General features: G+C 37.2%; 1 protein-coding gene across 1 annotated transcript; it reads left to right on the forward strand.

Annotated features, from left to right (window-relative positions):
* Nucleotides 1-2174: 2174 nt before the first annotated feature.
* LOC110912032 lies at nucleotides 2175-10399 on the forward strand. Its single transcript, XM_022156699.2, has 8 exons — nucleotides 2175-2384; nucleotides 7144-7192; nucleotides 8165-8238; nucleotides 8344-8445; nucleotides 9338-9469; nucleotides 9552-9603; nucleotides 10119-10192; nucleotides 10300-10399. Exons 1-8 carry the CDS (start codon nucleotides 2254-2256, stop codon nucleotides 10397-10399), a joined length of 714 nt encoding a protein of 237 aa, XP_022012391.2. The 5' UTR covers nucleotides 2175-2253.
* The last annotated feature ends 11002 nt before the right edge of the window (nucleotides 10400-21401 follow it).

Here is a 21401-nt window from a genome sequence, read left to right on the forward strand (position 1 = left end):
GCCCGTATACATAGAAAAAAAGATCGTATAAGATTTATACGACCTCATTTCCACCATACGGCCTCAACATTCCATCAAAAATTCTGTCGGTTTTCTCTCGGATCGTTCTTGGATAGCGTTCTTCGACATTTATGGCGTTTTCTTCTCGTTCTTCCTATACGGTACGTTTTCGTATAGTATACTTTCAAATTCCGAAACATGTTAGACTATGGTCTTGTATAGTAAAGGATCGAATAACGTAGATAGGCGTAACGATTAAGATTGTATAATTGAATTTGAAAAAAAAAATTGAAACTGAAAATTGTAACTGATTATTCAAGTGTATATGGTCGTATACAATTTATACGATCGTATACAAGTTGAATATTCAAACTGTATATGATCGTATACATTATATACGCTCGTATAATGTTTGAATATTCAAACTATATACGACCGTATACGATATACGGTCGTATACAGATTGAATGTTCAATCTGTATACGATCGTAAACATTGTATATGATCGTATGAACTTATATTTTATTCCCAATTTGTTATATTTTTAGCGTATCCGCGACGTGTAATACGTGCGTATAGGAAACATATATATGATGTGTACGTAGCGTATATGTGCGTATAATACTTGCGCGTACGGTCGTATACTTCATGTTTAGGGATCGTGTATCGGATCTATAACATGTGAGTATACGAAACCTATACTTGATGTGTATAGAGCGTATATGAGATGTACAATACGTTCGTATACAAGAACAGCAGTCGTATAATACGTTAACGCTAGTCGTATAGTGATTGCTAAGTTGTAATTGTTATTTTTATTTTTACAGACGATATGGCTGAGTCATCAGCAGCTGTTACGGCCCGTAGAGGTCAAGGTCAGGGTCGGGGCCGTGGAGGTGGACGCGGACGGGGACGTGGACGTGGACAGGAGGAGGAGAGAGAGAGTTAGAGAGAGAGAGTGCAGGTTTTTTTAGAGAGGGAGAAGAATTTTTTAGAGAGGGAGAAGAAAGAGGGGAGAGAGAGAGTTAGAGAGAGAAAGAGCGCAGGTTTTTTTTATTTATACTTTATTCTTTTATTTTTTACATAATTAGTTCCTTAATATAACGGAGTTACTCAATAGCTGATTTGAAGATGCTGATTTGAACAAGGCTGGTGAAGACGAAGCTCCATCGGAGTTTGCGAACGGAAACGAATCGCTGCGGTCGGAATTTGAAAGGCCTCAGGCGTTTATTGGGTATAATTCCAAAGTCTGCATGGCTGGATCTCCAAGCATGTGCATGAAAAATCAAAAGGATCTTTCTGTTCCCAATATTGAAGAGCACGTGCATGTAGAGTGCTTTGGAAACCAGGAACCACCGTTTTCTTTATTTAATGAAGAGAGAGAACTTGTGGGGCCTATGTTGAGCTATGGCCTTGAAGCCGAACAGGGTAGGCCTCCGGATGCAGGTAATAGGCCCAGTTACATCACATGCAGGCCCAAACGCGGTAATAAAACCAAAAAAAGGTCCGAAACGTAATTATCCCTGATCTTAATCAGGAGCCGGAGATTTCAAACACTTTGGACCCGTTCAACCTCGAGGAGATATTCCGTTTGGAGGAGGAGGTTAACAGGATGAGGGAAACTGGTCCAAGATGTAGTATACACAGGGAGGCGTCCGAAGAAATTGCGGGGGAAGAGCAGGTTCGTCTTAAATTTGAGGAAGAAGTCTCTCGTACATTGGAATTTGGGGCCTGTCTGGGAATAGGTGTGGATGGATTTGAGAATCACGTGAAAAAATTGATTTGTGAGGAGATGGAGATGAACTGGGATCAATGAATTTTATCTCATATATATATCAATGGGGGTTTGGTGTCGGCTTGGGAGCCGGATGGAATTGGTTAAATTTTGATACTGTAGGGCTGTTGTAATTGTCTTTGTGTTTTCTGTCGTTTTTGTTTTTCCTATTTTGTTTCCCAGTTTCTAACTGGCTCTTTATATATATATATATATATAAAGTGATTTGCGGTTCAAAAAAAATTATTTTTTATTGATATGTGAGCAGTGTTGATGTTTTCGAGGTGATAACCCATTTTCAAGTAGCAAAGAATTTAGGTGGCTTTTTGTCTTTTGTTGACTTATTTTCATAATCATCATGATAAATTTTCCACATCAAAATTCAATGCACGTCTACCACTGATCCTATTATATATTCATCCTATTAACAAAAACTGTAAAGGTTGGGCAACGCTTCTCCACACACTTTACATGCAAAAATGGTGGCGGCAGCATCTATTGGAGTCTCAGTGAAGACGTTGTTTATCGTATTGTATTGTGTGATGGCAGCTGCGTTTGTTTACTTGTTCATGTTCGGTGACTTAATTTCTTGTTTTGACATACATTCGAGGTAACTTACATACCAGATCTTGTGTTCTCTTGATATTAACTAAAGGTACATACATATAGATGGTTCTTATTATTAAAAAGTTAAAAGCTGCCAAACTTTTCTTAGTTTTTTTGAGGCGTATATACATATTATTAGTTCTTAATCTTTTTTCATTTCAAAAGAAAATATATTGGATATAATTGTTTGATTAACATCCATATCTATACACACATATATATATATATATATAGGGAGCCGCTAGAATGAGAACCACCCCGAGTTGTAAGAACCGCGAGAACTACACCCCACGGAGCGCCGTTCGCCATGATTTTTTTTTACAAGTAGATGTGTATATTATAAACACAGCCGTAAAAACTCATGGCGAACGGCGCTCCGTGGGGTGTAGTTTTTTACACCACAAGTTTGGTGAAAAAAAAAATTAAAAAACACCAAACTTGTGGTGTAAAAAACTACACCCCACGGAGCGTCGTTCGCCATGATTTTTTACGGCTGTGTTTATAATACACACATCTACTTGTAAAAAAAAAATCATGGCGAACGGCGCTCCGTGGGGTGTAGTTCTCGCGGTTCTTACAACTCGGGGTGGTTCTCATTCTAGCAGCCCCCTATATATATATATATAGTGGAGGGTTCAAATGAGAAGAAAAATTTTGTAAGAATAAAGAGAATATGTTTTAAACCAATAGAAATGCTCCATTTACTTCATTTAATATGAGTATTTAATGTTATTAATAAGGGCATATAGGTAAATTTCTAATTGTAATTAATTAGCTAACTAATTAAAATTGTAACTCACTTTTAAATATTCTTTTTCAAGATAAAATAATTTAGGATGAAGGACAATTTTCGACATGTGTAGGATAAATTTTAGTATGTGTAGGATAAATTCTTAAATGTGTCTGATAAATCTAGATATGCGTAGGGTAATTTTCGGTAAGTGTAAGATACATGTAGGATAAATTTTGAAATGTGTAGGATAAAATGTTTTTTGCTTTATTAATTAGAGATAACATAATTAATGGGGGAGTTATAAACTATTTAATGTTTTACCATTATGCCTTTCTTCTTTTTCTTCTCACATTAAATTTCTTCTCAAATGAACCTTCCCATATATATATATATATATATATATATATAGGGTGGGGTTCTAGAGTGAACACTAGTGTATTTGCGAGTGAACAAATCCTGACCATTTATCTACACACGTGTATGGCCAGGATCTCATCATCAAATCGTAAAATACACTAGTGTATTTCAACATCAAATTCTGGACATTGATCTACACACGTGTATGGCCAGGATTAGTCAAATTCAACATCAAATTCTACACACGTGCAAGCTACACTAGTGTTCACTCTTGACCCTAACTATATATATATATATATATATATATATATATATATATATATATATATTGCACACTGTTACCTTATACTTTGTCTTTGAATAAAAAATAAATTCACAAAGACATTTACTTTTGTTGTCAAAAGCTTATTGGAAATGTCATATCCATCTATAAGACCGTGGGGTGTGATGGGACAGGGTTTTGGAGCATGGGTTGACACATGGCTTGAGGGGCTTCACTGGGCTGACCCACATTGAAGACGGTATGGTGGGGCGGAGGTTTGGGGCGTGGCCAGCCCAAACGGGTGTATTATATTTTAAAAAAAAAAAAATTAAATTTTTTAATGTTTTTTAAATAAAGAAAATTACATAAAAAAATTCCTAACGCTTATATTTTTTCTTTATCTGTTCTCTCGTCTCCAACATTAGTTCCAACTCTTCACCCTCTAGATGATCAATGGGCTGAGCTAGAAATTTCATATCATCTCGTCTTTGTTTCAGGGCATCCCTAGCTTCTTTGCTCTTCCGAATTTCGGCCATTTGTTGTTGGAATACGTTGAATGTATCTAACTTGTATGCAATGTCATCCAACCGATCGCTGTATACTCCCCTACGCGAGCCCGAACTCCCAACTGAAGGCGATGCCGTACCCGATCTTGATTTTTGAGCGCGCCTTTTTGCGGCATCTCTTCCGTATTCAGGCCAGTTTGGCGAATCATCCAAAAAGTCCTCCAACTCTTGATCTCGTGCATCCGATTGGGCTTGTGACGAGGGTGTCCTTGACCTTTTGGAAGATGTGTTAGTTTCGCTACCACTGGGGATATTCGCCGACTTTGGATGGAACTTACAAATCTCCCAACAATAATGAAACGGAAGTCGCTCCCCACATTTGTTTTGAATGTAACCAATGCATTTGTCACAAAGTCGGCTTCGGTTTCACCACTTTTTGGGTTTTGCTTTGCTTTATTTAAAAAAAACACTAAATTTGGTAAGTTGACCGCTTATCTCGGTCCACTTCGAGGATAAACTATCATTTTCACGATAAACCTCCCTTTCCATTTCTTCATGGAATGCTTTACTAATCGCTTCCCACAAATGGCTTCTATGTTGAGAATTTCCTATTTTAATCAAAACAAAATTTAATATATTAGAAAGTTATATAAAAAACCATAAATATTAAGGGCTACAGAATATTTAAAATTACCTAAAGTTGGATGTAGAGATTGTTGAAGCCAAGCCCTCGCCAATGCAAGTTCTTCATTAACGACCCATCTTTGTTGTTTTCGTTTGGCGGTTTCAAGTGCTTTCTCCGCCTCGGTTTTTTTTCTTGTAACTTCTCTTTTTGACGGGTTTGGATGCGGAAGGACCATCGTTGGGTGGTTGAGTTTCGGGGACGGTTTCGTTTTGGGAAAGGTTGATGGAGGTTGGTGAAAGGTTGATAGGCGTTTGTGGAATCGGGCTAGATATAGAATCGTCGGTGTGTGGGAAGTTAGTATACAAACGATTCCCGAGATACGATGCATAACCCGCCATATCGGGCATAGAGGAGTGTATTAAAAATGGACGAGGCATTGGACGATTGGGTGGTGGGCTAGGATTTTCTTGGAATGCCCACGGGTTGTTCGGGTCATAACCACGATTATGAGGATGCATTTTTTGTTTTGTAGAATGAGAATAGAGATGATTATAGAAGATGTGGAGTATATTGTGGTTGAATGTGGTAAAAAAAGGAATAGAAGTGTGAGTTTTATAGTGAAAAAAATAAATATTTTTTTAACATAGCCGTTAGCCAACGGCTAGTTTGGTTTGGCCAACGAGAACCCGTCATGTCATACTGATAGACCCGCCCCACGCCCGGCTTTAAACTCCCGCCTCTTAAGCCACGCCGAAACCCAAGCCCACCGGGGGTGATGGCTTGAATGTTTTCAGTCCACCCACGCCCCAACACCCGCCCCAAACCCCACAAAAGTAAAACAATATGTAATTAATTATTCTCTTTTTCCAAAAAGGACCATCCCTTCCCCTAACATCCACATAAACTCTACCTCATCACATTTCCCTTCATCCCATAAGGGGGGGGGGGGGGAGCGAGGCAAGGGTGTACCTCTGCCCCTTTCCCCTCCAGCCAATCATCATTAAGGATTTCAAACAAACAAGCTTGGAGAATTCTCACCGATTGCTCCGAAATGTGATTGAGGGGGCGGTGTTCCCCTTAGGGGAAGGTGCCACATGGGCTCCCCGATTCTCTTTCCCTTCCCACACCCTATTGCCTTACTCGGCGCAACACGTCGCTTTGGATACAACTAGTTGACATTTAATTTTCTAATAATAACTAGATGAGTACAATTTCCTTTTTTCTTTTGAACGGCCAACAAAGTTTGACCACCAGGTAAATCCAATGGCAAAAGGCCACTCACGTCCGTGATTGTAGACGGCGCTAGTGACCTGTCCCACCACCATTTCAGAGGAAATCCACCGTCTAAAGATCCACTGTGATAAAATCTTCAACCCGGAGTATTTTTACTCCAGACGAGACTCAAACCCATGACCTTCACTTTAAAATGCTATAGGGCAAGGTCATTGACTAGACGCGTAAGGTCTAAGTTGACCGGATCTAGTTGACTAGATCTGGACTTACTGTTCCGTTATTATGCTTTCAACTAGTTGTGTCAAGACTCACAAATCCACTTTTTCAATATTTGTGAATTTTTTTTATGAAATTAATATTATTCTCAATTTCTCATATACGTTTCTATAATCTAATAATTAGTCTATGATTTGTTTTAGGATGTATTTCAGGGGAGAATTTCAATTAAGAAGAAATTTTAATTGAGAATAAAAAGAATAAAGGGTATAATAGTAAAATATTAAAAAGTTTTTTACTTATCTCATTTATTATCATATTTGACTAATTGTTAGTCATAAAGACTATCATCTTCCACATTAATTTTTTTGGCTATACACATCAAAAGTTATCCTACACATTTCGAATTATTCCTACACATATTGAAATTTATCATACGCAACTCGTAATTTATCATATACGCCTCGTAGGTTATCCTACACTCTAAGTTATTTTATTTTTTTGAAAAAATGTACATTTTGAAGATAAGTTACAAATTTTAGTGTAGTTACCTATTAAAAAGGAAGACTACAAATTAATGATCTATGTAGTTTTTCCAATGTACCCTTATAGTAATATTAAATACTTATATTAAATAAAGTAAAATGAAACATACTTGTTGGTTGAATTTTTTTTTTAATCTTCTCATTTGAACTCTACACTGTATTTTAATTGTCTTATATAGAGAGAGAACTTGAATATATTAATTAATTATCGTTAATGGTATCCTTTTATCTAGAAGAAACAACTTTGATCAACTGTACTGAATATAATTTCTTAAATTTGTTGCAGGTGGTTCATACTAATAGTGGCAGACTTCACAGCATATGTTGTTATAGGGGTATGATAGTTCTTGCTCGTTTGCCATTTGTACTTAAGAGTTTATTGTACAACAATCAGTTCAATTAATTATGTTTATTTCTACCTATTAGGGGAGTGGGTGGTCACTAATGATAGAATTCTATCACTCACAAGCACCAATCAAGTTCCGCCATGTCATCAACCATTTTTTTTATCACTCACAACTTTTTTTAGTGGGGGTGGTCATCACTCACCACCACACCCAACAATTTCCTCCAAACCAACAACTACCCTCACAAAACAAAAGAATAACGCGTGATAAAAATAACGAAAAATCGATTCCGTGATAAAATAACGCGTTGAACTTTCTTGTGGGGGCGGAACAAATATTCCATCACGCGTTATAATGCTTTCCGTGAAAAAAATAACGCACGGCCCCGTGTACTCTTACCTTGAGGTCTAGTATTATAGTGTCTCTCCTCTATCACGGATGATTTAAATTTTATAACTTGCATCTATAGGTGTATTTAGTTGTAGATTATTGTTCAAGCATCAAAAACTTTTAAGTATAAAAGCATCTTTAATTATGTTGATTTCCATATCACTTTAAATTGCTGAAGAATTTTTTTTGTTAAAGTTAAAAAAAACTTACTATGTAACAGGTGTGTAACCCTAGACACAGTTTTTTTTACATATGTAACAAATAAGTTTATTTAAAACAATCAACTCCACATTTTTTTTTCTCAAAATACTTAAAAAATACGTATGTTACATGCTCTATTTTTATTATAAAAAAAAAATTGTTTGTTACATAGGGTTTGAATCGGTTTTTTTTTTTTTTTTCACAAAAGTGGGTTTCAATTCTAGTACTCTCATATATACAAATTAAGTCATCTATTATTGGTGCTAATTATAAAAAGTTGAATAATTATATACTTATATATGTCATTTTGTATCGTTGAATAATTATATATATACTTCTATATGTCATTTTGTATCGTTATTCTTTTAGGCATGGGTTGCCTATAAGGAATCAAATTGGATTATTGCAATTGTTTTAATGGTCACCATGTATTTTATAGGAAGGTAATCTTCTATCTGTTTAATAGCTTTATGTTATTAATCTAGAATCATGTTTTCATTTCACTCATATTAATTATATTCAACTTTTCTGACCATATATATATATAGCCTCGTTAGCCTTGGATACATCCTTACACAGTTCTACAAGCTATCACACGAAGAATCCGTGAAAGATCCATTATATTTTGTGTTAACCAGACGTCAAAAAATGTAAGAAATGACCAAAGATACTGGATTTACCTTTTGAACACTCTATCATGCTCTTAAAATCCATTTATATTTAGGAGTGTAAAATTTTTTACATTTTAAATGACAATGATGTCTTATTTTTGCATGTGTTAAAGATATTCTATATAACTAAAAACACAAGTTGGATGAACACTGACATGCTGCTGCATGGCAACTGGCCTGTCATTGGTCAATTTTTTTATGGTTTTTTTTTTTTTTTTTTTTTTTGTCTTTTAGTACTAAAATTTTTGTTTATTTTAGCCTTTTACTCATCAACATTTACTATTGACACTTGCAACCCCTCAATTTTCTAAAAACTTTGTAATCAGTTTTTACGTAATTATATTTATGTGTGTGTCAGTATAACTTTAAATTGATTACGTTTCTTTGAAAACTGGTAGACTCAGATATAATATGTTTTTTTTTTTGTTTTTTTTTATTGAAAGTTTTCGGTTGATCTACATTTTTGTATAAATTTTATTTTACAACAAGTCGAGTCAAATATAATATGTTTTCATTAGACTTTATAAATTCGACTTACTTTACGTTTTAACGCCACCACAACGCATGATACCAATTTTAACTTAAAAACATAATTTTTTTACTCATTTTTATGTATGTGTCGATATAGGTTCAGGTTGGTGTTCGATGTAAATTTCTTTCGCAAATAAGTCGGGCCATATATAATACGTTTACGTGCTTTTTTTATGTACATCTTCAGTTTATCTACGTTTTGACGTAACTTTTGTTTAGAAATTAACGATTCAGATCTTTACTGTACAAATCCGAGTTACTTTACATTTGAACCCGCCGTACCGTGTGGGGAAATATACTAGTTTATAACATCTAACTTCGATTTTAACATTTGGTTTAGGGATGTTAGTGGAGGACCTTCTGTTGTAGCTACAAGAGTGATCTTTTCACTATTAAGTTGCTTGGAGCTGGGAGCTCTAATTTATACGCTTATTGTTGAGTTATCACCATCGTATCCCAAATATTTCTCATCGTAAATATTCTTTCCTTTTTAGAAAGTAAAACAGAATATATCTTAGTATTATGTTGGCATAAAAAGAGAGAATAATTGGCAGGTGCTTCATAACAACTGAAACTGACATGTATATTCACATTGTTATTTTTTCGGTATGTGCTCCTTCTCTAATCCAAGTTTTTTCATAAAGCATTGCTATACCCACCCGCTAGTACTGACAAATATAACTCGGTTTATATTATCAACATGGGTCTAAATGTCTAATAATGTAACAAACCCTAGGTTTATATTATCAACATGGGTCTAAATGTCTAATTCAATTTTTGTAATAAAAAGTTAACCCAATAAAACTTAATTATAAAATACAGAAATAGCTGAAAAGTCCAAAACTTTACAGAAAGAATGCTAATTATAGCAAAGGGGAGGGATCATGAGAACAATTGTACCATAAACAATCTGCACTCACTAATATACCAGTGTTTGAGATAAATCTTTTTTGTTAAGCATAAACATCTACGTTCTACAAGTATTATATATTAACAAATAACGATAATATATATACATTCTTTTTTGTAAAGTACAAGTGTGTCAATAAGGTGTAAGTACGTATATATAGCTACATTTTTGTAAATCCTTAACAATCTTGTACTCTTGGTTGGTTTGTCAGATATGGATAGTATACAAGGAATCAAGTTGGACAAGTGCTTTCTTCTGGATTGTTTTACTTGTATCCTTTACAGGGTAAGCAGCAAAAGTAACCATTGGTCTTTATGTAAAACACATAACAATAAAATATTACTACATATCGACAAAATGAGTTATCATCTTTTCCTACAACTTTATTGCAGTATTACACTATGTGCATACATACTGCGGCAACTGTTCCAACTCTCACTTCAGCAACCTGCTTACCTAATAATATTCAACAAGAACAGGCAAGTATATTAATGTACGCAATTAATTTTCATAGTGTTTTGAATACATATATATAAGGTTCATAGGGGTCGTTGATTAGTTGACATCTATATCAGTGAGTTGATCATACGTATTAACCAATATAAGTTATATAGCCACCAACTAACATGTGTTGTTGCTAACACATGCATCTTAGGGAAGCAATTTGTTGTGTTGTTGCTAACACATGCATCTTAGGGAAGCAATTTGTTGTGTTCTTGCTAACACATGCATCTTAGGTATATGCTCAGCTGAAAGTGAACTTAATTAGCCAGATTTTTTTATAAAGTTGCTAAAGGCCCAGGCTGCCGAAGAACGAACAAAACCGATTTGAAGACTAACCCTCTCATGACTTTCTTTTATTAATATAACCCGACACACGTAGAACATTACATTAACCCACCATTTATATGATTATATCACCAATGGTCCATTTATATTAAACTTATACTAATCCTTACACAAGTCAAACTTAATTAAATAAACAAAATCAAACTAACCTGATAAACAGAAACAAGTAAACCTCTTTAATTAAACTTCCTGGTGCCCAAAATCCTTGATGAACACAATGATAATCAACAAAATCATAAACTAGAACTTTTATTTATATTTCTGAATGAATAATGATTGTGAATGTATACAAGTGAAAATCCTAATCCTATTTATAGTTGAAGTGGTTCCTCTTGGTGAAGAGTCGTGTCTCTTCTTGAATCGATGTGTTGTTTTGTTGCCAAGTCCAATCGTCGTGACGTTTTGGATTGTTGCCAGAAGTCGTGATCCATATAGGTAGGTTACAGAGTTTCCATCTTGCCGCTTCTAGTCCTTCTACAATCTAACTAATCTAAATGCAATACAAACCTAACTAATAACTAATTACATAACTAACCTACATGAACTAAGGAATTATAATCTAATATTGCCCTCTAATTTCTTAATCTATGCCTTACACGTATTCATGTTTCTGCATGTTCATTCTTCAAGGGAATGAAGTCTTAATCTTCCTTTGAATCTTCTTTACTTGCACCTTGATCTTTCTCCGTGTCTTGATTGCCATCATGTGCTTCTCCATCTTTATCACGAACTTGTTGTAGAAGATCCTTGTTTTTAAACTTTGGTTTTCTGCCCGTCACTTGCGTGACTTCTTGATTCGATTCTTCAACAATTGCAATGTGAACTTTGTCTTCAACATGAGCAAATTCTTTCATGTCTTCATACGTTTGAACATCATCATCTTTAAGTTGCATGCCATCTTCTTTGGTTACAACTGGTTTGTCTTTGGGTAATGAATCACGAATTGCTTCTAGTCTTCTTTTCTTGTATCCCTTTTCTTCTTGAACACAGACACAACACTGTTTATCTTCTTGATGATTTGCAAGAACTTCATGTTTTTTTCCCTTTCTAACTATGCTTTTTCTGACTTAAGCCTTTTAATCTCTTTGTTTATTTTGTCTGCAAATGACTTCTCCTTTTCATGCATCTTCCTTTCAAACCGTATTTCTTTGTGTTTCATCTCAGTCTCAAATTCTCGTTTTCTTTTCTTCAAAATCATGGAGCAACTCTAACTTCCAAGATTCTAATTTTTTTTTTCAAATCACTTTCAGTTTCTAACCTTTCTACCTCGAAAATCCTCTTTTCAATGACTAGATTCCTCTATTCTAGTTCTTCTGTAGTTGCCATCAAGAGTATTGGTTCCTCATCCTCTTGTATCAAGTGTGACTCCTCTTGCGGTTGTTTTGCTTTCTTGCATTGCAAGGCATAATGTCCAAACTCATGGCAATTATAACACTGCACTTATCTAATATCTTTCTTGAAAATGTTTTCATCTCTAGGGTTTCTATTCCTCGTATCATAACCTTCATCCTTGTTCCTAGAACCATCATGCGAGATACTTCCGACTCTTTCTTCTTGTCTAATTTTTTCATCAAGTCACTTGCCTTGTGATGCATTGAACCATCCTTGTCCACAGTTTCCAAAATGCCTTCTATGGCCATAGTTCTTGTCGTGTCGTGTGAACAAAAGTTTCTCTTGATTGTCTATCGGGTTTTCATCTACCAGATTGGTCTTTTCTTCAAAGGCTTTCAATCGTCCTCTTGTACTAAGTGTGACTCCTCTTGTGGTTGTTTTGCTTTCTTGCATTGCAAGGCATAATGTCCAAACTCATGGCAATTATAACACTGAACTTCTCTAATATATTCCTTGAAACGGTTTTGATCTCTAGGGTTTCTATTCCTCATATCATAACCTTCATCCTTATTCCTAGAACCATCATGCACGATACTTCCGCCTCTTTCTTCTTGTCTAATTTTTCATCAGGTCACTTGCCTTGTGATGCATTGAACCTTCCTTGTCCACGGTTTCCAAAATGCCTTCTACGACCATAGTTCTCGCTGTGTCGTGTAAACAAAAGTTTCTCTTGATTGTCTACCGGGTTTTCATCCACCAGATTGGTCTTTTCTTCAAAGGCTTTCAATCGTCCTCTTGTACCAAGTGTGACTCCTCTTGCGGTTGTTTTGCTCTCTTGCATTGAAAGGCATAATGTCCAAACTCATGGCAATTATAACACTGCACTTCTCTAGTATCTTTCTTGAAACGGTTTTGATCTCTTGGGTTTCTATTCCTCATATCATAACTATCATCCTTGTTCCTAGAACCATCATGCGAGATACATCCGCCTCTTTCTCCTTATCTATTTTTTCATCAAGTCACTTGCTTTGTGATGCATTGAACCTTCCTTGTCCACGGTTTCCAAAATGCCTTCTACGACCATAGTTCTTGTCGTGTCGTGTGAACAAAAGTTTCTCTTGATTGTCTACTAGGTTTTCATCCACCGGATTGGTCTTTTCTTCAACGGCTTTCAATCTTCCAGATTTCTCATTTAGGGTTATTGTTTCTAGATCGGTGAATTGTTCAATGGTTGCAACGATTTGAACGAGCCTTCTTAGTACAGAACTTCCAAGTTTCCGTACTAAAGTTGATTGATGAAACATTGAACCGAAAGCACTTGCCCTAGTGACAATACTATTAAGCCTTGTGGTGAATGAATCGATAGTATCATCCTTCTTCATTTTCAACATCTCAATTTATGTTGAGTGTTCGAAGACGTGTTTTCTTCACTCGATCTGCACCAGCATGTATTGTCTTTAGTGCATCCCAATTTTTTTTGCACTCTTGGAACTTGTATTACCATATCTTCCGGTAGTGCTTGAAGTAGATACACATTCACCGTCATATCCTTCTTTTCATCGGGTTACGTATTATCCTTGGGTTCTATCATATCCCATAATCTGTTTGCCTTAAGTATGGTTCTTATACAGATTGCCCCATACCGTATGGTTTGTAGATTTTTAAATAGGACACTAAAATTGGGAGAACGGACTACCCTCTTTAATTACTACAACATTTGACGAAGAAGCTCCTCCTAAATCCGTCGCAATTACTTTCCCAACAATTTTCACTTTCAATACTTTTTTTCTTCTAAAACCCAAATCTACGATTCCAAAGTTCACACTAACTTTCTAATGGAATCAAAACAATTATAAACTTAAATAAATTCTAGAAAAATAGAACGTTGAAACTGTAATTTGCAAACCCACTCCGTGCGATTATGTTTTCTCTTTCTTTTCTTCGCAGTTCCGTTTATGCCCTTGATAGCGAACAACTAGAACACTTCTTCCGCTTCTGACGTAACAAGAACAAACAACGAACCAGAACAAGTGTTTTGATCACTAAACCGGAACGATTAGACTTCTAATTCCGCTAATTTGAGAACGCTTGCTTGACAGATTCGAGTATCAATTTTTACTAATTGAGAACGTTTGCTTGAAACGATTTGGGTTTCAATTTCCGCTAATTGAGAACGCGTCTTCGATTCGAACCTTTGGCTCTAATACCACTGTTGCCCAGAATCCTTATTGAACACAATGATAATCAACAATAATCATAAGCTAGAACTTTTGTTAATGAATAATGATTGTGAATGTATACAAGTGAGAATCCTAATCCTATTTGTAGTTGAAGCGGTGCCTCTTGGTGAGGTGCCTCTTGGTGAAGAGTCATGTCCCTACCTGAATGATGTGTTGTTTTTCCCCAAGTTTCAATCGTGGTGACGTTCTAGATTGTTGCCAGAAGTCGCAATCCATATAGGTAAGTTTCCATCTTGCCACTTCTAGTCCTTATACAATCAAATGAATCTAAATACAATACAAACTTAACTAATAACAAATTACATAACTAACCCACTTGGACTAAGGAATTATAATATGATACTTCCATATTTATCACCTTATGCTATGCATCTTTATCCCTTATTCCACATGTGAACGACCCCAGCTTCATCTGTTGATCCGATCCTAAACAATATTGATTTAGAATTGGATGGACAAAAGAACTTAATTTCACATTAACCTTCAGGGAATATATACAAGATACAAGCACCAATTGTGGAGCGGATTAAGCTACAGTTACAACAACCTATTGACCTATAATTATGGTAAATAACTACCTAATATAACAATATGTGAAATAAATACAATAATATAAAATGTTAATTATTTATTGTTAACATATTCATTGTTAACACGCCCCCGCAAAATGGAGGATCCGTTGAAGACTCCAATCTTGGATCGAATGGAGATAAAAGGTGTCTGCTGTAGTGGCTTAGTGAGAACATCGACAAGTTGATCTTTGGAGCTAATGTGAGGCATTTGTAGCTTGCTAGCATTTGTAGCTTGCTAGCATTGAGTTGTTCTCTAACAAAATGGTAGTCCAAGGCAACATGTTTCATCCTAGAATGATATACCGGATTGGCGCATAAGTATGTTGCACCTGTATGGTCGCAGAACAGTTATGGAGTGCCTATCGTCTGGATTCCAAGTTCTTGAAGTTCTTGAAGAAGGTTTTGTACCCAAGCAATTTTTTCAGCCGCATTGGCAACAACTTTGTATTCAGCCTCAGTGGTGGACCGAGAGACTGTCTTTTGACGAGAGGAGCGCCAAGATATTATGTTAGAGCCAAGGTATATAATGTACGCCGTAGTAGACTGCCCCTATCATTGACTCCTCCCCAATCCAAGTCAAAAAAGGCACGAAGTGTTAGAGGGGAGTCACAATGCAAATATAACCTGTAGTGTACCGTTCCTTTCAAATAGCGTAGAACCGGTTTGAGGGTTGCCAATGAGATTGTCTAGGTGAGTGCATGAATTGTGAAAGTTTGTTGACCACAAAGGAGATGTGTGGTCGTGTAAAGGATAAGTATTGTAGAGAGCCAATGAGTTTACGATATGGGGTGGGATCAACGGAAGGAGTGGAGTCACTGGTAAAAGAGGGTCGGATACACTCATCGGAGTGAGAACATCCCTAGAGCCATCCATTTTGAAGGCGGTAAGAATGTCGTGAATATGTCGATGTTGTGAGAAAAAGAGACCTTGAGGTGTAGGAATAGCCTCAATGCCTAAAAAGTGATAAAGAGGACCAAGGTCCTTGATGGAGAATTTTCGACCAAGAGAGCTAATGAAGGTTTCCAGAAGATTGTTGTCGCTACCGGTAATGATAATGTCATCTACATAGACGAGTAGATAGCATGTGACACCATGGTTATGATAGACAAAGAGAGATGGATCCGATAAGGATTTTTGAAAGCTAAAGTGAAGCAAGAATGAGGTAAGTTCGTTGTATCATGCACGCGGGCCTTGTTTAAGACCATAGAGAGATTTTCGAAGGTTGAAAATGTGGTTTAGAAACTCCGAATGAGCAAAACCAGGTGGTTGAACCATGAAGACGTCCTCATGTTAGGTACCATGGAGAAACGTATTATTGACGTCGAGTTTCCGTAAGGGCTACCATTTAGAAAGGGCAATGGATAAAATGGTTCTTATGGTAACAGGTTTTGTCACCGGACTAAAGGTGTCAAAATAGTCCTTGCCAAATTGTCGATGGATGCCCTTTGCCACGAGACGGGCTTTGTATTTGCCGATAGTGCCGTCGGCCTTTCGCTTGATGCGAAAGATCCATGTGCAGCCAATGACATGTTGGTCGGTACGCGGTACAAGCTGCTATGTGTGATTTTGAAGGAGAGCATTGAACTCAAGATCCATGACGCGTCGCCATTAGGAATCCTTCATAGCTTGGATATGAGTTGTGGGTTCAAGTGTTTAGGGTAAAGGATGTAGTGTGGTGGAGTTTATGAAGTTTGAGTTGAAGTATTTATTATTAGGTTGGGTTGGGTTGGGTTAGGTTGTCGTTTGGCAGGTGGAGGAGTGGTGCTGGGAGTTTCGTTGGAGTGTGGAGTAGCGGTGGGAGATGTTTCGGTGGATGATGAGATCGGCGGAGATTGAAGGTGCGAGACAGAGTGAGGTTGGTCAGTGGTAGGAGGAGGTGAGGATGGTGATGTGGATGGTGGTGTAGAAGGAGGATGCGAGTGGTGAGGGGAATGGGGTTGGGCCGTAGGTGGGCTATTGGGAGGGCTGGAAGAAACAGAAGATGCAGGATTGTTGTTATGAGGTGATCCTGATGAAACAGGACTAAACGATATAGGCGGTGGGTATGGAGTAAGAGGAGATGGGTTATTGGGTGTGGGATCAGTAGGTGGTGGTGTTGATGAGTGGTTGTAAGTAGGAATGGGAAAAGAGTAGGTTTGAACTGGATTTAATTATGGGTGTTCAGTGGGGTGGGCAGGAAAGATGTGTGGGATGAATTCGACATGTCTTGAAAAATGCACGAATGGGAGCGATGTTGTAGCTTAGAGGTAGTATACAGGCGCAACCATGGGAAACAAAGGCACCCGAATGGTTTGAGTTTCGTGTAGTCAGGTGGTTTCCCGAACAACATGTCACACATGGTTTGGTTGTTAAGTATGGGAGTAGGAAGGCTATTTATGAGGTAGGTAGCTATTTGGAAAGCATGTGACCAAATTTTTGAGGAAGGTTAGCATAGTGTAGAAGGGCAAGGCCCGTTTCAACAACATGACGGTGACGCCTTTCGGCAACGCCATTTTGTTCGGGTGTATGGGGTGGAGTGGTATAATGAGAGATTCCGTTTGAGGTGAGATATGGTTTAAGACCGATGTATTCACCGCCACTGTCTGTAAATAGGGACACGAGAGGGGTCTTGAAGAATCGTTCAACGAGAGATTTAAATTGGGGCAAAAGTGTAGAAACATGGATTTGCATTTCATGGGATATAACCAAACATACTTGGAGAAAAAATCAACAAATATGACATAATACTTGAACCCGTTAATGGAGGTTTGCCCCGGTCCCCAAACATCCGAATAATGAGTTCCAAAGGTTTGTGCACAACAAAGGAATTTTGACCAAATGGAAGTTTGTGACTTTTATTCAAGAAAAAGATTTACAATGAAACCAGTGGCGAAGCTTGAAAATTTCCACTGGGGTCGGAAGTCATTGGACCTAAAAAAAATTATATCGCTTTGTTTCGAGGTGATATGTTCAGGTCGGACGTCGGTGATTCGATTCAAGTCGGATCGGGTCGGGTCAAACATTAATATCAATAAAAAACGTTCTCAAACAATAAAAAGTAAACATTGTTTAACGAACAACTGAACAAAGACACCAAAACATTAAAAAGGAGAGGAAGGTGGGTACCCTGTTGAGCTGGATGAAGAATTATAGTTCTACCCGTGTGCTTCTTGATTCAACAAGTTCTTATAGAATAGAAAAGCGTTTTTATGATTTGAACAATGGACAATTATCCCGATCATTAACTTTTTTTTCCAATTGTCAAATCCTTCACTAGTAAACACACTATGACCGTGTCTCTCATTCGGTTTATCATTGTATACATAGCAAAGGAAACAATAAGCCTTGTGTTTCGTTGGAGAACACTCTAACCAATTAGGGAACATATCAAACCAAGCATATTTAAATCTACGAAGATTGTTCTTTGGACCTCTAGGCTTATACTCTTCAAGCTTTATTTGATACACTCATAATGGTATGTAAGCTAGTCTTACTTGCTTCCTTATATTAACCAGATATTTCCACATTTCGAGTCGCTAGCGGGATCTCTTTCTAGACTACTAACATCCACTTCATTGGTGTGTGAGTGGAGGTGGAGTGTGCGGCTGCACACACATTTTGTCTCACAAATTATATATATGCATATACTTACACATATACATATTCAAACAACAATCATATCATAAAATTTCAGTCATTATATTCACATAACATAAAATTGAAATCATGCGGGAAAACCCAAAGTATCACAATTTAGCTTGAAGTTTTGTCGCATAAGTAAATCTTTTGGTGTTGTACTTTGAACTTCCATAATCTGTTTGTGTTTGAATAAAGAATATAACTTCTTAAGATTTTAGAAATTACACAAGATACATTCATAACAACTAATTAAGATAATATTAAATACTTCATATGTTTTCAATATAAATATGTTAGCAATTAGCATTACTAGTGGGAGGAGAATTTGTATTGAGTGAAGTGCATTTTTAAATCAATGCATGTGGTTGGTTCATCTTTTGTATGATAAATTATTCATGAGCACTGAGATTAATTTACATATTTTATGTCTCTTTTAGTAAGATTTAAACTGTACAAAGTGCACTTGTGTCTGTACTTTGTCTGTATTCGGTCTGTATGTAACGATGTCCTTGTAAGTCATGTAAGTTGACCAAGTCAACCGTCCTCCTGGTTTGACTCAGTCAACAGTAAGTAAACTTGTTGAAAGTTGTCTGGCTCGAAGGATGAGTGATCGAAGGATAATGTAGATCCTTCGATCACCTCGAAAGACATGCTTCGACTGATGGTCCTCGAAGGATGATCCTTCGAGGTCCTTGCTAATCCTTCGAAAGCATTGTATCCGAAAGATGATCCTTCGGACCATCTTTCGGACCCTTCGAGCAGACCTGCTGTGTTTGGGTATATATACCCATGCATGTGTTGAGTTTCAGTAGACAGACACACAGACAGAAAGATACCGAGAGATAGGTTGAGAGCATTCTGTCCAGGACTCACACACACACTTAGAGAGTTTATAGAACATTTCTGTAAACATTGAGCTTGTAACCGAACCCTCATTGCATTAATACAAGTTGTGTTAATCGGTGAACTTGTGTGTTTGTTTCTCTACTTGCTACTAACTCGGTTTGCTTGCTAGCTTGGATTCCGCACTCGCTAGTAGGTTTGTATAACAAGGTTTAGGTTCATAATCCTCCGCGAAAAGGGACCTACAAGTGGTATCAGAGCCTCGCTCTTTACCTTGTTTAAAACCGGGTTTTTACAAGTTTTGGTGTGTTGAAACACTTGGTTTTGCACCTGTTTTTACTTGTTTTCCTGCATTTTCTTTGAGTAAAAACGTGTCTAAACTAACCGGGAGTGTTTTAAGGTGGGTTGGGTAACTTGAAAACTTGTTTTTGAGTGATTTGGTGAATTCCGGCAATATTCCGGTTAAGGTTCCGGTCACCGGTTTCTGGGTTAAGTTTTCCATTTTTGGCATATTTTATTTCAAAATCTTGGTTGGTAAGAAAGTTGTCAGCCTGCCATACTCTTTGCCGAAAGTTGACCTTACCAACCTGTCACCTTTTCACCAACCTTTCACATCAGATCAGTTTGTGTCAGAACCTCTCGAAAGATATCTTTCGACATCGAAAGACTATCCTTCGACATCTGTCGATCAAGGAAGGCTCGAAAGATTGTTATCCTTCGACCCATCCTTCGAAGTCTGAATCATATCCTTCGAGAAAGGAATCTAATCGAAAGACAAGTGTCCGAAAGATAAGGATCTTTCGTATTGGTGAATCTTTCGAGATCTGTTGTCCGAAAGATAGGGATTTAGCTCGAAAGATAAGGATCTTTCAAAGGAGAATCCTTCGAGCTCTTGAATCTTTCGAAATCATTGTTCGAGAGTCAACAGTAATCTTTCGAATACTGTTGATCCTTCGAACAAGGTTATATCTTTCGATTGTGGTCAGTTTGTTGTTAACAAGTTTCTGTGATTTCAGATCCTTCGACCAGGATCCTTCGGCTGTGTATCTTTCGGATCATTCTTACTTAGCATTTATTTTGCTCATCTATCATGAATCCGAGTTGGTGGGGAAGTCCGGCTCCAGACAGTGGAAAATACATGAATACCAGTCAATCTCCATCATGGGCCGAATCTCCAGTATCTACATCCTCACAAACAAATGCCACTCCAGCTGGTCAATGGGCGTTTGTTTCAAATCAAACTCCGAGTATTCAAAGTCTTCTTCTAAGCGAAAGTGAAACCGGAAGTTTGAACAGGCCTCCAAAGTTGATGCATCTTAATGAATATCCGGGATGGGTTGATCGTTTCCATACATACATTCTTGGTCAAAATACAGAGTTGTGGTTGCGGTTCACTACGGAATTCGATCAAACTATCGAGGTTGCTGCTTCTTCTACTGCTACATTTGCCGATCTTCCTGATGATCAAAAGAAGACGTATGACTTAGAAAAGAAAGCATACGCTATTCTCACTCAAGCACTGAGCAAGGATATTTATCATCAGTTCGTCAGTTTCAAGACTACGAAGAAGCTGTGGGATGCATTGAAGACAAGAGGAGTAGGTAATGAAGCCACACGTCAACTACGACGAGATCTACTGAAGAAAGAATTCGATGGCTTCACATGTATGGATAAGGAGTCCTTGGGAGATATGACAAGCCGTTTCTATCACCTGCTTACTGAGCTGACCAACTTTGAAGTCACAACGACTCCAACAGAGGTGGTAAAGAAGTTTGCCGATGCATTGCCTCCTCAATGGAATAACTTCCTGGAAATCTTGAAGTACAACGGAACGTTGAAAACCACAAATATCAACGATTTCGTGCAGCTTCTGGAGAACAAGGATCAGGAAGAAACGTTGAAGGCAAAGAGAGTTGCAGTGCCACAGAATCCAGAGATGTATTATGGCACCTCCACTACTTCATCTGCAAAAGCTGGTTCACATGCTCCACTTCAGACGGCGTTTGTCACAAGCACGGATATGTATGGCAATCCAGTGCA

The sequence above is a fragment of the Helianthus annuus genome, chromosome 15 (assembly GCF_002127325.2).
Source record: "Helianthus annuus cultivar XRQ/B chromosome 15, HanXRQr2.0-SUNRISE, whole genome shotgun sequence".
NCBI lineage: Eukaryota > Viridiplantae > Streptophyta > Magnoliopsida > Asterales > Asteraceae > Helianthus > Helianthus annuus.

Excerpts from the sequence above, each read along its gene's own strand:
- LOC110912032 (XM_022156699.2), top strand. The coding sequence starts at position 2,254 with ATGGTGGCGGCAGCATCTATTGGAGTCTCAGTGAAGACGTTGTTTATC. Across the intron at positions 8,239-8,343 it reads ACCATGTATTTTATAGGAAG|CCTCGTTAGCCTTGGATACA; the intron begins GTAATCTTCTAT and ends ATATATATATAG. Across the intron at positions 8,446-9,337 it reads TTAACCAGACGTCAAAAAAT|GGATGTTAGTGGAGGACCTT; the intron begins GTAAGAAATGAC and ends CATTTGGTTTAG.